This window comes from Mustela nivalis (assembly GCF_964662115.1).
Source record: "Mustela nivalis genome assembly, chromosome: 19".
Classification (NCBI taxonomy): domain Eukaryota; kingdom Metazoa; phylum Chordata; class Mammalia; order Carnivora; family Mustelidae; genus Mustela; species Mustela nivalis.
In genome coordinates, this window is record NC_139038.1 from 37,034,277 (window position 1) to 37,050,421 (window position 16,145).

Below are 16,145 nucleotides of genomic sequence, written 5' to 3' on the forward strand. Positions count from 1 at the left end.
CCAGCTCCCCGGACGCACACACCACAATCCCCTCTTCATTAGGGTGCCCTGTTTGCACTTGGGCCGTCCTTTCCCTGCTTTGCTTAAGTCACCTTAGTCCGACTTCCTTGGGAGAGTCTGGGTGTGGCCATGGCGCTGTTGCGGCGACGGGACACACGGGGGCGCGCGGGGCTCGAGCCGGCTCTCACCTGAGTGCGGGCGGGACCCCGGGAACCCAGAGCTTGGGCGGAGGTGTGGCGGGGGTTCTTGGCGGGCCCAGCCCCCTCCAAGTTGTTTGGTCTCAAAGCCTGCGGTCCCTTGCCTCTGCCCCTGTGATCCCGGGGCGGGTGTGGGGGTCCCGGTTCCTCTCCCCAGGAACTTCCTTTTGGCCCCGGCAGCTGCTTTGAAAACCTGTACAACTCGATACAAATGACAGAATGTTGCTGGTATTATTAAACGGTGAGTAAGCTCCTACTGTGTGCTTCCTCGACCTTGAGCTAAGCCCTTTGCATTCATTTTGTTATGTAGTTCTCCTATCCTACAAGGACGTGGGAACTACCATCTCCATTTTACAAACATGGAAACAGGTCCAGAAACAAAGCAACTCGCTCAGGACAGCACAGCTTACGTGTACAGCAAAGCAGGATAGAGCCCTAATTTTCCTTACTCCACGACTGGTGCTCTCTCCTACTATCTGTACTTAACTTCATAATACAGTCCTTCCACAGAGGGAAATATCCCTTGGAAGTATATTTTTGAATTTTAAAAATATTTACTTTAAATAATTGCAAAGCAGGCTTTGCAAGACTGGGCAGCTGGAAGAAGCCCAAGGCCCGGGACTCCTGGGAGATGGGACTGGCAGAGGGGATGGCAGCTGGAGAGAGGCCCACCTGCTTCTCCAGGCCTCCTGGGGACAAGCTTGGGGTCTTTCACAAGGACCCTGCCTGAGTCACAGGGGCTGTGGCTGCCAGAGATGCAAATGCAAAGGAGGGGGGGAGCGGATCCAGGCCCAGAGAAGCTCCAGGTCTATGGGCCTAACCTGATATGCCAGGCCCTCCCGTGCTGGTCCATGAACTGGAATGTTCCCTGAAGGTGCAGACACAATGCGCTGGGAACCCTAACCTGTCAGAAACTTGGGGGATGGGTGGTCAACAAATAAACCAGTAAATAGAGGACAGGATTTCAGATAGAGGAAGTGTAATACGAAAATAAGGTGGGAAGCGAGATGCGACAAGATGGAGAGTGTTCCAGAGAGGGTGGCCTGGAAGCACCCCGTTAAACGGATAAAAGGTGCCCTATGTGAAGGAAGGGGCAACCCCCAGCCGCGCTATTGTTAGGAACCAGCACTTGCCCTACCCCGGCTCCCTGCTAAGGACTATAAGGGGATCATCCAATTTGAACCTCTAGCTGCTTGGGGAAAGCTGCATCAATCAGCCCAGTTTTTGCAGGAGAAGAGACTAATCCGAAGCTCGGAAAGGCCCGGTGCGTCCCCAAGGTCGTTCAGGGTAGAGTTGAGGCAGGGTCGAGTTGAGCTCGAATCTCAAATCCAGAGAATGGTTAGGGCTGCTTCGGAGGCGGCCGCGGCCACTCTGCAGGGTTTCCCCGGGGGGTGGGAGAATGTCTGGCATCCGGATGAGGTGCACGGCAGGCAAGAGGGAGCCAGCGAACCCAGGGCGCCCCACCCCGCTGGGACCCGGAGGCCGCAGGGACTTCCCGACTGTTCCCGAGGGACCGCCTCCTGGGACACCTCTGGGGCAAAACGCCCCTTTTACAGTCTCGAAAACCAAGCCAGCGAGGCGAGGGCGGTGGGTGCGGGACTGGGGTCTGGAAGTCTGTCCACATCCCGGGAACCGAGTGGAAGAGGTCCACCGGCCAACTCGGACCCCACACCACCCCTCAACCGGGACACCGCACCGCGTCACACCCTCCGCCCCGGCTGGCGCCGAGGTGACGTCGCGCCTGCGCAGTGAGAGGGCACGGCCTGAGGAGCCAGCGGAACGGGCCCGGTGACGCGCACGCAGAGACGTGGGGGCGGAGCCCCGGCGCCCTGGGCGCCTCTGATGGGCTGCATCGGGGAGTGGGCGGAGCGTGAGGCGTTCCTGGGCGGGGCCTCGAGGCCGGTTTGGAATTTTTGGCGCGAGCCGGCTCTGCGCGCGTTCACGGGCCGTTCCCCTCCGAGAGTCCTCCGGTAGAGAGCTGTCGCCCGCAGGCCCCAGCCCGCCTGACCGCCCCGGGGGCTTCCGCAGCCTCTGCCGACCCGGAATCTGGGACCTTGCTGAGCTGCTCCCCGCCCACCCCTCCAGGTGAGCCCAGGCCGGGTCCTGAGGATGGTGGGCTGGGACTCCCCTCCCGGCAGCCTCTGCCCCGTGACAGCCCCTGCCGGGGTCAGCCTCAACCGCTCTGCCCGCGGCGGCCCCGCCCTCTGCCCTGCCTCGACTCCCGGGGCGGGCCCCGGCCCTCCTGGCCTTCCCGGCCTCCCAGGCCCCTTTTCTGGGAGCGCCTTTCCCCGAAGACTGGCCCCCCTCCTCTCCGGGAGTAGCTCCTCACCCTTGACAGCCGGTCTCTTCGGATGTTCGCCAGGGTTTCCCCACGTCCACCGAGGTGAACCAGCTGTGGCCCTGCCCGGGAGGAGCTCACAGTCTAGCGCGGTAGACCGTGGTCAGCGATGTGTCCAGCCCAGTGAGAGGGTGAGAAAGCTCCAGAGGTCTCGCAGGCCGGCCTGCTCCGGGCCACCCTGGACTCTCGGGGGAGCCCCTGTTCCTTCTTTCTCCCCTGTCGCCTCCCCAAAGCTGTTCGGCCAGGCCAAGTGGTGCTAGAATGCAAGGGATTATTGGGGTGGTCTGAGAACTGGTTTAAGAGGCAGATGCCTGGTGTCCCCAACATGCTGGGACTGGGCCTCTAACCAGCGCTGGAGGGGGTTCTGACACCCTGGTTCTGCGCTGGAAGAAACCTGACATGGGAATCCTGAGGTGAACCCTGTGGAGGAAGGGTCCCCACAGGTTATAGGGTGCCTTCCCTGCAGGCCCCTTGACGGGGGGGGGGGTGTCCCTCCCCTGTCCTTTCACTGTCCCAGCTACTGGAGGGCACACCACTTCAGACGACTGCTCCCTCCTGGTTCTGTTACTGACTCGCTCCCTGCTGGGTCTGGTATCTTTTGATACACTGTGGCTTCCTCTCCAAATTGGACTCCTCCTCTTTGGTCTTCTTGTTTTTGTTTCTGTTATAACATTATAGCAACATAAGAGCCCTTTCTCTCCCAACACACACCTTGGGACGGTTGCACTTTGTGTGTTCCTTCAGTTACTGCTCAGAACACCATTATATATTACTTGTTATGTAACAGCATTTACTGGGGGATCTGTATGTCAGACACTGGGCTGAGCCTTTCCTGAGGTACTACGGTACACAGTGCCCTGTGGCCCCGTGTGTTTCTGAATTCAACATGTCTCTTGATTTTAGAAAGCTAATAGAGTACACACATCATTTATATGTAACATCACGTGTGAGCCTAGGACATCATCCCATAATCAAACCCATTAATATTTCTGTCAAGAAATACATGAACAGGGGCACCTGGGTGGCTCAGTGGGTTAAAGCCTCTGCCTTCAGCTCAGGTCATGATCTCAGGGTCCTGGGATTGAGCCCTGCATCGGGCTCTCTGCTCAGCAGGGAGCCTGCTTCCTCCTCCTCCTTTCTCTCTGCCTACCTCTCTGCCTACTTGTGATCTCCATCTGTCAAATAAATAAAGAAAATCTTTTAAAACAAAAATACATGAACATTCACTGTTAGAGGGAAAAAGAAGTTAAGTCAGAGTTTTCTGCTCGATGATTGTTGCATGTAGAGATCCAGTCATTGCAGCACTGTTTGTAGAGAAGACTTCTTTCCCACTGAATGGTTTCAGCACCCTTGTCCAAATCAGCTGACAGTGAGTGTCAGGGTTTATTTCTAAACTCTCAGTTGCATTTCAGTGATCTATACATCTGTCCTTCTGTGAATACCACTGTTCTGATTCCTGTAGCTTTACAATCGGGAAATGCAAGACTTCCAACTTTGTTTCAACTATTCTGGGACCTATGAAATTCCATATGATTTTGAGATCAGTTTCTCAATTTCTACAAAGAAGCTAGCTGGGATTCTGATTCTGATTTTACTGAATCTGTAGATCAGTTTGGAAAGTATTGACATTTTTTATCTATGTTAATTCTTTGGATCTATGAACATATAATGTCTTTCCATTTATTTATGTTGTCTTTACTTTCTTTGAGAAGCTGAGGGAAGAATGGAAAGCAGGTCTATATGTATGATGTTTGTCATATTGATCTTATTTATCATTTCTGATTCTCTTCACTTGTTCCTGTGGATTCACCTGGTGTCATCTAGTCCAGTATCGTTCTGTTCCCACCCAGCTCTTTTGGGCTAACAGTATGTATGTTACATGTCTATACTTAGTATGCCCAACATACAATGACATACATATCGTTTTGCACAATTGCTTTTTAAATCAGCTAAGAGAAGAAATACATATTTACATGTGAACGTTAACACTTCCTTTAAAGATTTTATTTGTTCATTTGAGAGAGAGACAGAGAGAGCACAAGCAGGGGGAGGGGCAGAGGAAGAGGGAGAAACAGACTCCGCAATGAGCTGAGTGCCGGACATGGGGCTCAATCCCAGGACCTGGAGATCAGGACATGAGCCAAAGACAGATGCTTAACCATGTGAGCCACCCAGGCACCCCACATTGTCTTCTGGTTCACATAATTATTTTTTTTTATTACTTTTCAGTGTACTAGAATTCATTGTTTATGCACCACACCCAGTGCTCCTTGCAATATGTGCCCTCCACAATACCCACCACCAGGCTCACCCGACCTCCCACCCCCCGCCCCTTCAAAACCACATAATTACTTTTATCAGTGTTTTGTTTCGTCATATAGATTCTGATTACTATTTGGAATCATGTACTTATAGCATGGAGAATTACCTTTAGTTTTTCTTAAAAAGCATCTCTATTAGCAAAGAATTTTTTGTTTTTATCCAGGAATGTCTTTATTTTGGCTTTGTTTTTTAAAAATATTTTATTTATTTATTTGACAGAGAGAGAGAGAGAGAGCAGAAGCAGGGGAGGTGGCAGAGGGAGAAGCAGGCTCCCCACCAAACAGGCAGCTGGATGTGGGGCTCGATCCCAGGGCCCTGGGATCATGACCTCAGCTGAAGTCAGACACTTAACTGACTGAGCCACCCAGTCAGTCTTCTCTTTCTTGCCTCTATTTTTGAAAGATAGTTTGTTGGATATAGAATTCTTGGCTGGGGTGCCTGGGTGGCTCAGTGGGTTAAGCCGCTGCCTTCGGCTCAGGTCATGATCTCAGGGTCCTGGGATTGAGTCCCGCATTGGGCTCTCTGCTCAGCAGGGAGCCAGCTTCCCTCTTTCTCTCTGCCTGCCTCTCTGTCTACTTGTGATCTCTCTTTGTCAAATAAATAAATAAAATCTTAAAAAAAAAAAAAAAAAGAATTCTTGGCTGACAAACTACCCCCCTACCTCACCCCCCGCCCCCAACACTTTGAATATGCCACCCTACCGCCTTCTGGCATTGGCTGTTTCTGGTGAGAAGTCAGCAGTTAATCTCCTTCGGTGGGGGGCTTATAAGTGATGAGTCCTTTCCCCTCTTGCCACTCTCAAGATTGTGTTCTTGTTTTTGGCTGTCAACATTTTTTTTAATAACGATGTTTCTGGATGTGGATCTCTTGGCTTATCCTACCTGAAGTTCATTGAGCTCGTTGGCTAGGTTGATGCATTTTTCTTGGGGTGGGAGGTTTTTCTGGGAATCACATCTGGGAAGTTTCCCCGTTATTTCTTAGTGTATTTTCCCTGCTGCTTCTCTTCTTTCCTTCCCACGTGCCATTCTGCCGACGCTGGTAAACTTAATAGCGCTCTACTTTTCTCTGAGGCTCTGTTCCTGGTTCTTCCTGATTTGTTCCGTCTGTTGTTCAGACTGAATAATCTCTTTCCTTCTGTCTTCAGACTGGCTAGCATCCTGCCAGTTCAAATCCACTGTTGGACATCTCCCGGGAATGTTCCCATTTCAGTATCACACCTTTCATTTCCATAATTTCCACTTTGTTCTTTTTATAATTTCTATCTCATTATCAATATTATTTGGTGAGATGTTGTCATCAGAGTTCTCTTTAAGCACAATTCCCTTTAGTTCTTTGAACACATTTGGAGTGGCTACTTTGACATCTTCATCTGTGAAATCTGACATCTGGTCCCTCTTACCAGTCGTTTCTGTCACCTGCTTTGTTCCTGTGTGTGGGTCACACTTTCCTATGCCTTTGTGTGTTTTGTAATTTTTTGTTGTTGTGGGAAACTGGATATTTTAGACAGTGCTATAGCAACGGTGGGTACTGGTTTCTCACCGGTCCTCTGCAGCTTGTGACTTTGTTTGCTTGTTTATTTGCTTTGTGACCGGCTGGGCCCTTGTAGTGATGTCTCTCTCACCCCCTCCTTGGAGGGCCCAGCGGGGCACCCCGTGCACCCCTTAGAGCACCAGGAGCTTCCCGGGGGCTCTCTCTGCCCTTCCCCTCCCTCAGCTCCTACGCCACCAGCTGTGGGTTGATCGTCCCACTGTTTCTGACACTGCCTCGGGCTCCACTGCTCCATAGACTGATCTAATTAACTTGGGGCTCCTTCAACAAGGGAGTTTTTGCACTCAGTGTCTGGGGTGTGTTCTGACCCCAGCAGGGCTCTTGCTAGCTGTCTCCTTCCCCAGTTCTCTCTGGGAAGCTGGCTAGCCCATGGGGTACTTTGTTGCACTAATAGTGGTGCCAGCTTTCTCGCATTTGCTTACCACCAAAACCTCCACTGACTTTGAGAGTGCCTTTAAGCTTGAACTTCCCACACATTGTTTCAGAAAAAGTCCCCCCCCCACCCAGAGAGAGCCTCAGAACTTTCTGTGTCATTGTCTGCTTCTCCATAGGCAGAATCCCTAGGCCGCAGCTCTGGAGCTGAGGGCAGGGACAGTGGTGCCTGTCTCCCTGGGTGACACTGCTGCCTTAGGGTGGGGACAGCAGCCCCTCGCCTTCTCTGCTCACCTTTCCCATGGGCGAGCCTCCTTCCTGTGAATGAGCTTGGCCTTGAGCTATCAGGCCTCCGTGTTCCCAGCCCCCTGGCCCTGAGGTTGAGCTTTTGCCTCTTGAGCAGGGGCTGATGGCAGAGGGAGCCCCAGGCCTGTCTGCTGTACCTGCCAGCAATGCAACCTCTGCCACCCAGAGCGGGAAGTGGAGCTTCATGAAATGAGTTTCAGCCCCACAGCTAGGAGAAAGAAGTCAGAAAAGAAACTTGGCTTCAGACCTTTGTTTTTACTTTTGAATTGGAGATAAGAGATGCTGGGCCTGTGTTAATATTTCCGCCTTACATTTTTGGAAGAAGGTGTAAATTTTCAGGCCAAACAACTGGTTGTGACAGGGCAGGGACACACAGGCAGGCGGTCTGGCTCCAGAACCTGCCTCAGCTTAAACTCTGCTGGGCTGTGGGAGTCTCTAGGACATGGCCTTGAGCTTTTCACTTTATGCTTCTGTGACCTCCAAGGTACAGATGACTGTGTGCTGATGTATACGTATTTGTCCTCTGCCTTCTCCCACAGGTGCTTGGTGTCCCTGTGGCCTCCATGTTTAAAGCTGAACGTGCGTGCGGAGTGGACGTGGCTCTTTTCCGAAGCCCCTTTGGGGCCACAGGACCAGGCACTGTTTGAGTAGACACGGTGCTCTGTACTGTGCACTTGGGGTCTCCTGTGCTGGCCATGCCTGTGCCCACGGAGGGCACCCCTCCCCCGCTGAGTGGTACCCCTGTCCCAGTCCCAGCCTACTTCCGCCATGCCGAACCTGGCTTCTCCCTCAAGAGGCCTGGGGGGCTCAGTCGGAGCCTCCCACCCCGACCCCCTGCCAAGGGCAGTATCCCCGTCAGCCGCCTCTTCCCTCCTCGGACCCCGGGCTGGCACCAGCCGCAGCCCCGGAGAGTGTCATTCCGAAGCAAAGCCTCTGAGACCCTGCAGAGCCCCTCGTATGACCCCAGCCGCCCGGAGTCCTTTTTCCAACAGAGTTTCCAGAGGCTTGGCCGCCTGGGCCACGGCTCTTACGGAGAGGTCTTCAAGGTGAGTGGGGGCACAACTCCCTGGGCCTGCTGGGGGACACCCCCCCCCGCCTCCCTCCCCTGCTTCTCATTGCTTGATAGGCTTCCTTCGTTAGTGCCTGATTTGACTGCTTTCCCTGTCCCCCTGCTCAGGCCCCCCAGTACCCACACTCCCCTTGCCCTGAGCCTGGCACACCGCACAGTGGCTGTGCCTTCTCCTAAAGGGGAAAGGCTGCCCTTTCTCCTGCCATAGAGCCAGCCCGCTCTGTGCAGTGCGCCCTTCCCCCATCACCTCAGGCAAGCAGGCACCCAGGCTACATCCTCCATGCCACTTTTTTTTTTTCTTAAAATATATTTTCAATCATTTATATTCCCTTGAAAATGGTCATTCTCCTTACACAAGTACTACACAGGAGACAATTTTGTCATTAAAAAGTACAAACAACAACGGCCCCTAGACCAGTTCTTCGCAGAGGCAGCTACTGTGCTTCTCAGGGGGGTGTCTTTCCTTCTAGACCTTTCTCTATACATGCCCAGAGTTGATCATTGAGAAACAAACTCACTTTATATTCCGCACAGCGCTCACCCTGCCCACGCAGTTTTGCCACCGGCCCTCATGGAACCGCAGGCGACAGAGACCCTCCTGGGTCGAGACTTTGAGCTCTTGGAGTGGGTCATCCAGTTTCGCTATTGCACATGCGCGGGTGTCCCTAAGGTAGCTCTGCTAGAACGTCCACACATGTGCGGTCATAATAGAACCTGCCCAGCAGGCCTCCTAAGTGCCGGTGCCCCCTCCCATCCCCCCCACGGGCACAACCTCCCTTCCAGGTACGCTCTAAGGAAGACGGCCGGCTCTATGCAATAAAGCGCTCCATGTCACCGTTCCGGGGCCCCAAGGACCGGGCCCGCAAGCTGGCCGAGGTTGGCGGCCATGAGAAGGTGGGACAGCACCCGCGCTGTGTGCGGCTGGAGCAAGCCTGGGAGGAGGGCGGCATCCTGTACCTGCAGACAGAGCTGTGCGGGCCCAGCCTGCAGCAGCACTCTGAGGCCTGGGGCACCGGCCTGCCCGAGGCCCAGGTCTGGGGCTACCTGCGGGACACCCTGCTCGCCCTGGCTCACCTCCATGGCCAAGGCCTGGTCCACCTTGACGTCAAGCCCGCCAACATCTTCCTGGGGCCCCGGGGCCGTTGCAAGCTGGGTGACTTTGGGCTGCTGGTTGAGCTGGGCACATCTGGAGCTGGAGAGGCCCAGGAGGGAGACCCCCGGTACATGGCTCCCGAGCTGCTGCAGGGCTCCTACGGGACAGCGGCGGACGTGTTCAGGTGAGGGCTGGGACGTGAGAGGCTCTGTGGTTGACCAGAGGTGGGTGCAGTTAGCAGAGGGAGGGAAACACTGCCCTAGTCCAAAGTCAGGAAGACTCGGCCTTGGGCTGGACACCCTGTCCTGAAGGAGTGGAGGCCCGCCCTGTAGTCAAGGGGGTTCTGCAGAGTCAGGCTGTCTAAGCAGCGAACCCTCTGGAGCCACTTCACGTGGGTCCACCCCATCCTCGCCACACCCCCCACGGGGGAGACAATGACCCCACTTACAAGTAACGGACACAGTGGGGTTAAGGGACTTGCCCAAAGTCCAGTTAGCACGTGGTGAGGCTGAGACTGGACCAGGCACTGGGTCCCCTCGTCCATGCTAATAACCCTGTTCGGCCTTGAAGAGCCACGTCCAGCCTTATCCACAGAACCATGATGGGAACATTAGTAACCACAGTACCTGTGTAGTCAGTGAGGGGTGCCAGGAGGACTCGCCAGCTGCTATAGGCTGTGCTCTGCCTGGGGTCCATGCTGCACAACATGGTCCCATCACTGGCCCTGTTGAGTCCTTCTCAGGACCCCCCAACTGCCCCCCCCAACCATGTCCCTGGCTCATGGCAGAAGACAGCACCCCTTCCCCACCCTCTTCTTGGGCAGCCTGGAGCTCTGGGGTCTGTCATCCCAAGGCCAACCTTGCCCTTCTTCTGTCACTGCCCCCGTCCTTCCCAGTCTGGGTCTCACCATCCTGGAAGTGGCATGTAACATGGAGCTGCCCCACGGTGGGGAGGGCTGGCAGCAGCTTCGCCAGGGCTATCTACCCCCTGAGTTCACGGCTGGTAAGTAGAAGGCAAGGATGGAGAGGACCGTGCTGCCCCAGGGAGGGCAGGCTTGTGTGGGAGGGAATGGCCAGCAGTGGGGGACACTGGGCTTAGAGCCCCTCACTCCTGACATGGCCCTGCCCTGTGGACAGGCCTGTCCTCTGAGCTGCGTTCTGTCCTTACCATGATGCTGGAACCTGACCCCAAGCTGCGGGCCACAGCCTCAGCCCTGCTGGCCCTGCCCATGCTCAGGCGGCCTCGGCCCTGGAGTGTTCTGTGGTACATGGCTGCCGACGCCCTCAGTCGAGGGTGGGCCCTGTGGCAGGTAAGTCGGTTGATGGGGCAGGGTGCCCCACCCCCCCGCTCCCTGACCACAGGGTCTGATCTGCCTCCCCCATCCCTGTCCCCGCAGGCCCTGCTCTCCTTGCTGTGCTGGCTCTGGCATGGACTGGCCCACCCTGCCAGCTGGCTACAGCCCCCAAGCCCCCCAGCCACCCCGCCTGGCTCCCCGCCCTGCAGCCTCCTCCTGCACAGCAGCCTCTCCAGCAGCTGGGATGATGACAGTGTAGGGTGGGTGAGAGCTGTGGGTGCTGGGGGCGGGAGATGGGGTGGTCATCATGTCCAGGTCCCAGACCCAAGAGGATTAGTGGTGAGCAGGACCCTTCCCACAAACCTAGCCCCCGTCATGCCCTGGGACGGGAACCAAGGCCAGTGGGGTGCAGCCTGGCCGTGAATGCAGCGGTCTCTTCCAAGCTCGGTGTAGGGAATGTGTGGAGCAGAGCATACCTGGCAACTTTGGGCTTGGGGCATTGCCGCCCAAGTCCCCCTCCCCCCAATAGCAGGGGCTGCCAGTGTCTACAGATGAGGCACCAAGGAGCTGGGCCTGGGAAACTCCTGGTGGCTAAGTGAGGGACTGCAATTAAGAAACTGCTGCAAAAGAGAACCAAATGCTTGGGGCACAGGCCTCAGGAGGAATCACACCATTAACCCCTTCCTTATGGAAACGTCACCCCCTTGCCATGGGGACACTTCATATCGACAGGAAGTACCCGAAAAGCTTCATCTCCACAAGGTCACTACAAAGTCAGCCGTCCTAACCACGTGTTCTGAGACAGAACGGACGTGGCTTTTGAGTGGTCAGGTGGTCTCTCAGAGTTGTGAAGGTGCTTCTGTCAAAGGGCACCGCGTTTCTGCTGTTTCCCACTGGGTCCCCATCCCCACCCATGTCCGGCTGGAGCCTGGCGCCTACATAGGGACAGGGTTGGTCTTGCTGCTCCCACCTAGCTGTGGCCTCCTCCCCGTGCACCCCCCACCCCCTGACACCTTACTTGTCTGGCCCATCCTGTGCAGGCTCTCGCTCTCTCCGGAGGCCGTCCTGGCCAGGGCTGCCGGGAACACCTCCACCCCCCGCAATGGCTCCCCTGCCCCCCGGAACAGGTACTCACTGAGGTGAGCAGGCCCAGAATCCAGGGGGGTGGGAGGTAGTGGCTTTCAGACCCTGACTGTCATTTGTCTCTCTTCCCTCCCACCCCAGGGATGCCCTGGACCTAAGTGACATTGACTCTGAGCCCCCTCGGGGTTCCTTCCCCGCCTTTGAACCTCGGAACCTCCTCAGCCTATTTGAGGACTCACTGGGCCCAACCTGAGTCTACAGGCCAGCCTCAGTGCTTTTAACCTTTTAGCCTCCCCCTCAGTCCTCCTGGAGGCTGGGGTCCCTCTGGGAGCTCCAAGGGTGCCTCCTGCCTACCCATGTCTAATAAAAGGTATTTGAATCTCAGGAGCACCCACGCTTGTTTGTGTAGCAACACTGTGCTTCCTGCCCCTTTATTGATGTTGCCTAGGGTCTGCGGCCCCAGCGTGCGCCGAGGCTGGGCCCTCATGCAGGGTCCCAGGCCAGCTGGCTGGAGGCAGGAGCCATGCGCTGCATGTAGCCGAGATTTCCTGAGCAGGCACATCCCCACTGTGTAGGTCGGGCCATCAGAGCATGGCCCTCAAGAGTGGAGAGGGGGGGCCTCAGCGCAGGGGGCCCCTGAGTCCAGTGCCCCTCAGCTCTCATGTCTCTGTGCTAGCTGCCTGGAAAAAGCAGCTGCAGCTGCCCTCCTACCCCTTGGTCCTGGGATAAGAGACTGGTCCTGTTGCCCAAACTCCTCACTCCACAGTCTCTGGACAGAAGGGAGAAGAGGGGAGGTGAGCCTCAGGCTGCAGGGAGGGCTGGCATGCAGAGCAGAAAGACAAAAGTCAGGAAATGGGCTGAAGGCTGGGCCAGGCACCCATAAGATACCTTATGTGTGGGGGCAGAGTGGGCTCATGGCTCTGGGCTGGTAGGGTTCCAACTGTCAGAGCCAGACATGACCCCAGAGTCCCTCCAGCCATGCCCTCATAGGTCACAAAGGATAAACTGAGGCCTAGGAAGGAAAGGGTTCCTTCTAGACTACCCGGACAGTACCCTGAAGGAAGGCAGCAGGGGGGGGAAAGCCAGAGCTCCAAGGTGTGAGTAGAAGAGATTAGTCCACAGGGAAAAATGGACGAACAGATGAGGGCTCCCAGCTGGGAAGTCCTGTTTGCTGGAAGCATCCAGGCCATCGGCCCCTCCAAGACCAGCAGCAGGAGTGAAGCACGCTATTGGTTCCAGAGGACTGTCAGGAGGGAGGCCGGCGTGACAGGCGGGAGGTGGCTCAGTCTGGGGGACAGGCGTGGTGGGCGGCCCAGAGCAGGTCGGGCACGACACCAGCGTGCAGCTGGAGGATGGATCCCACGCTGAGCAGGTGCATGATCTGGTGGGAGTTGCCCCAGTAGTCAAAGCGGCCGGGTCCCCAGCGCTCCGGCAGGCGGGCCACGTTCACCAGCCCCCCGAGCAGTGCCAGCGCATCCATACGCAGGTAGCAGGGCAGGGAGCCTGGAGCCCCGGAGCCCAGCCCCATTCCCCGGGCCCCAAACACCAGGAGGCGGGCCGCAGCCTGCCAACCGAAGGCGCGGAGCCGGGCACTGGTGGAGGGAGCGGTGAGGGCCCGCCAGCCGGCCACACCCGACAGCATGGTGTAGCCCAGCAGAGCGGCCGGGCGAAGCCAGGGCCTACAGGCCAGGGTACAGTGGATGATGGGCAGAGCCCCTGTACCGGAGAGAGAGGCAGGAGAAGGCACATAAGTCTGGGCAACTAACTGCCTGCCCTTTATACCCAGGGCTCACGTGAGTGACCCCTGCCTCCACCACCTCCCCCACCGGCTCCCACCCTTCAAGCCAACCCACTCCATCCCTGGGCTCACCGAGGGTGTTGACGAGGCAGACCCCGCACATATCCAGGGCAAGGAGTCGCGTGTACACAGCGCTGCCCCCTTGGTGGCACATGAAGAGGTGATACAGCACGGAGCCTGCGGGGGGTGCCAGGCAGGCCACACAGTGCGTGCCCCCCAGCCAGCCGTCCTTGCCCAGCTGACCCCACGGCATGGTCATCGGCAGCAGCACCAGGAAGCCTAGCAAGGCCAGCCCTGGGGGAGGGAGACAATGAGCCACCACAAGGCTGAAGCACAGAGGACAAGTCGCATCCTCAGGGAGTCCACGGTCTAGAGATAACACAAGAGGGATGAGGCAAGACCAGTCTTGGCAGTGCTCTCAGCACAGAGCAGCCAGGCCTCTGACAGGGGCAGCCCTGTGCCTTCAGTAACTTCCGTGACAGCAGAGCTCACAATTCTGGAAGTAGAGATGGTTATCGTCACTTTGAGTTGAAGACGCCAAGTGAGTGCCCTGGGTGAGCCCAGCAGGTAGGCCATGGACACAGTCTTAATGCCCACACTGTTCCCATCCCTCAGCCACATTACCTCCCCAGAAAGCCTGGGGCCCCAATCCCCCCAAATTTGGTGTGTCAGCAGAAGCCAGAAGGAGGCATGACCTCATGCTGAATTCTGAATAGGATATGTGGGCAATGATACCAGATCCCCTGGTCACTTAGCTTGCTTCTCCCAAAGCCTGTGTGACCAGACACCAAGAGGCTTGGATCTTTTTGTCTTCCAGAAAGAGGCAAAGTCAGACAAGGGAGAGGGGCTGAAGAAGCTTGTTCCATCTCCTTTAGGCTCTTTTTTTCCCCGTGCTCCATTCCTCTTGGCCCCAACCAGGGCAATTCCTACCCCTTCCCCTGGGTACTGGCATTGCCCTCACAGGGGTCAAAGGTGGGCACAGCAGACTGAGGCTGCACACCAGCCAAGGTCTGGCCGGGCCATAGTACCCCAGTGAGGCAGGTACCAAGGTTGGGCCCAGTCTGCTCAGGCCCCTCTCCTGGCGCCGGGCAGCCCAAGGACGGGCAGGGCTGTGTCAGCAGAGCAGGGCCCTGGAGGAGGGGCTGGGCGCCTGCCGGGGGGAGGAAGGAGCCGCCACCAGGCGGAGCCTCGCGGCTGGGCTCCTCCGGCCCGGGGGTGGCAGGGCAGCCGCACGGGGAGGGGCTGAGGCCTGGCTTCTTTTCCTGGGCCCCTCGCAGCCGATGTCAACACCCGTCTACTGGACTAATGTGGGCGGGGGAGGGTGCCCCAGACGCAGGGATTATGAAAGGGGGCGGACACAAGACTCCTCCCCGGGGCTCAGAGGGATTAAGCGGACTTGGTCCTCTACTGCTTCCCTCGCCTGTCCCGGGGCCCCGCCCGGGGAGCGGAAGGACAGTTCCGTCCGGGACAATGGCAGCTTTGTCACCACGGCTCCTGGCCGTGCCAGGGCCCATGCAGCCCAGGACCTTAGCAGTGGGGCGCTCGCCGGCCTTCCGGCCCCCGGCCAGGCTCGGGCAGGGCTGCCGCGGCTGTGGGATGCGGGGCGCGGCTCACCGTGCGTGTAGATGTTGCCCAGCTCGTTGTGGAGGTAGAAGAGGCTGCGCAGACAGCCCGAGCCGCTGCTGGCCGGCCGGTAGCCCGTCAGCACGAACTTGTTGAACTGCAGGTGCGGTGGCGAGCTGGCCCAGTCCAGCAGGCGCGGCCCGGCCAGGAACGCCATGGCCCGGCCCGGCGCGGGTGGTCCGCGCTCCCCTCGGCCCCCGGCCTCCTCCTTAGTGGTACCACAGCGCGCGGAGACTCATCCCGATGCCCGCCTGCCGCCCAGGCTCCGTTCGCGCACGCGCCGGCCGGGGGTCCCGGCCCGCGCCCCCTCCCGCGCTGCGCAAGCGCGGGCCCGGCGCCCCCACGCCGGGGCCGAGGCCGGGGACGCGCGGGGCGGCGGAGCGCAGTGCGGCCGGCCCTGCCGGGGCAGGCGAGCCGCAGGGACAGCTCGTGGCGGCGGCGGCGGCCGGTCGTCTCTTCTCAGCCGGGAGGACGGGTGCGGCCGGACGCTGGTGGGGACGCCAGACTCCGCCCCAGCTGCTCGCCCCCGCCATCCCGCCAGCGTTTCGCGCGCGGTGCTCGTGACGTAGGCCCTGCGAGGGCCAATGGGCGCGGCTGGCTGGGGAGGCCCCGCCCACGCCTGCCCAGATTTTTCTTTAATTAGCATAATATATGCGGCCCCAGATTCATTTGCATGGGGTAGCTGTGGGCGAGGGATCCAGAGTTCTGGGTCCGGGTGGCTCTGCTGGAGAGGCCCCGGCGCCTGAGTCTACCTTGCGCACCCAGGCTTTCCGCGCGACCCCCCCAGATCGAGGCACCCTTGGGCACTCACCCTCTCACTTATCCTCACCCAGCCCCACCCCTCACCCGGGCTCTGTCCAAGGTGCTGCCGGCCCCGGACCTTCGGACCAGTATGGTCTAGACCCGGCGCGTCCCCACTCCACGGGCGAGCTCTCCACCCTGCCGACTCAGCCCGCGCGCAGCAAGCCGCGCTGAGATGCCCAGGTCTCTACAGGTGTGTCTGACGCGCCCAGCACCCTCGGGTGATGCCCTACCCTTCTGGCCAGGCTCCCTATAGCCTGGGCTCGGTCAAACTCGCTCCCTGTTATTGCCCACTGCGGGC

General features: G+C 57.9%; 2 protein-coding genes across 9 annotated transcripts; one reads left to right on the forward strand and one right to left on the reverse strand.

Moving 5' to 3' along the window:
- Positions 1-1,948: 1,948 nt before the first annotated feature.
- On the forward strand, positions 1,949-12,009 carry PKMYT1 (protein kinase, membrane associated tyrosine/threonine 1). Of its 8 annotated transcripts, none has more exons than XM_082713327.1 (9): positions 2,003-2,282; positions 2,560-2,666; positions 7,623-8,129; positions 8,936-9,429; positions 10,141-10,247; positions 10,382-10,554; positions 10,642-10,799; positions 11,580-11,666; positions 11,764-12,009. In XM_082713327.1, exons 3-9 carry the CDS (start codon positions 7,779-7,781, stop codon positions 11,873-11,875), a joined length of 1,482 nt encoding a protein of 493 aa, XP_082569453.1. In that variant the 5' UTR covers positions 2,003-2,282; positions 2,560-2,666; positions 7,623-7,778; the 3' UTR covers positions 11,876-12,009. The 8 variants fall into 8 exon arrangements, with proteins under 8 accessions (XP_082569449.1, XP_082569446.1, XP_082569448.1 ...); XM_082713324.1 differs by having other exon boundaries at positions 2,006-2,282; positions 11,580-11,678; XM_082713323.1 differs by having other exon boundaries at positions 1,949-2,282; positions 10,382-10,799.
- Positions 12,010-12,022: 13 nt separating this feature from the next.
- On the reverse strand, positions 12,023-15,547 carry PAQR4 (progestin and adipoQ receptor family member 4). The gene is made up of 3 exons (XM_082713387.1): positions 15,035-15,547; positions 13,493-13,714; positions 12,023-13,338 (listed from the first exon to the last, which is right to left on the reverse strand). Exons 1-3 carry the CDS (start codon positions 15,198-15,200, stop codon positions 12,905-12,907), a joined length of 822 nt encoding a protein of 273 aa, XP_082569513.1. The 5' UTR covers positions 15,201-15,547; the 3' UTR covers positions 12,023-12,904.
- Between the last annotated feature and the right edge of the window lie 598 nt (positions 15,548-16,145).

Coding starts and splice junctions, on each gene's coding strand:
- PAQR4 (XM_082713387.1), bottom strand. CDS start 15,200: ATGGCGTTCCTGGCCGGGCCGCGCCTGCTGGACTGGGCCAGCTCGCCA. Junction 13,715..15,034: donor GGGCAACATCTACACGCACG/GTGAGCCGCGCC, acceptor TCCCTCCCCCAG/GGCTGGCCTTGCTAGGCTTC. Junction 13,339..13,492: donor CTGCCTCGTCAACACCCTCG/GTGAGCCCAGGG, acceptor TCTCCGGTACAG/GGGCTCTGCCCATCATCCAC.
- PKMYT1 (XM_082713320.1), top strand. CDS start 7,779: ATGCCTGTGCCCACGGAGGGCACCCCTCCCCCGCTGAGTGGTACCCCT. Junction 8,130..8,935: donor CTTACGGAGAGGTCTTCAAG/GTGAGTGGGGGC, acceptor CCTCCCTTCCAG/GTACGCTCTAAGGAAGACGG. Junction 9,430..10,140: donor ACAGCGGCGGACGTGTTCAG/GTGAGGGCTGGG, acceptor CGTCCTTCCCAG/TCTGGGTCTCACCATCCTGG.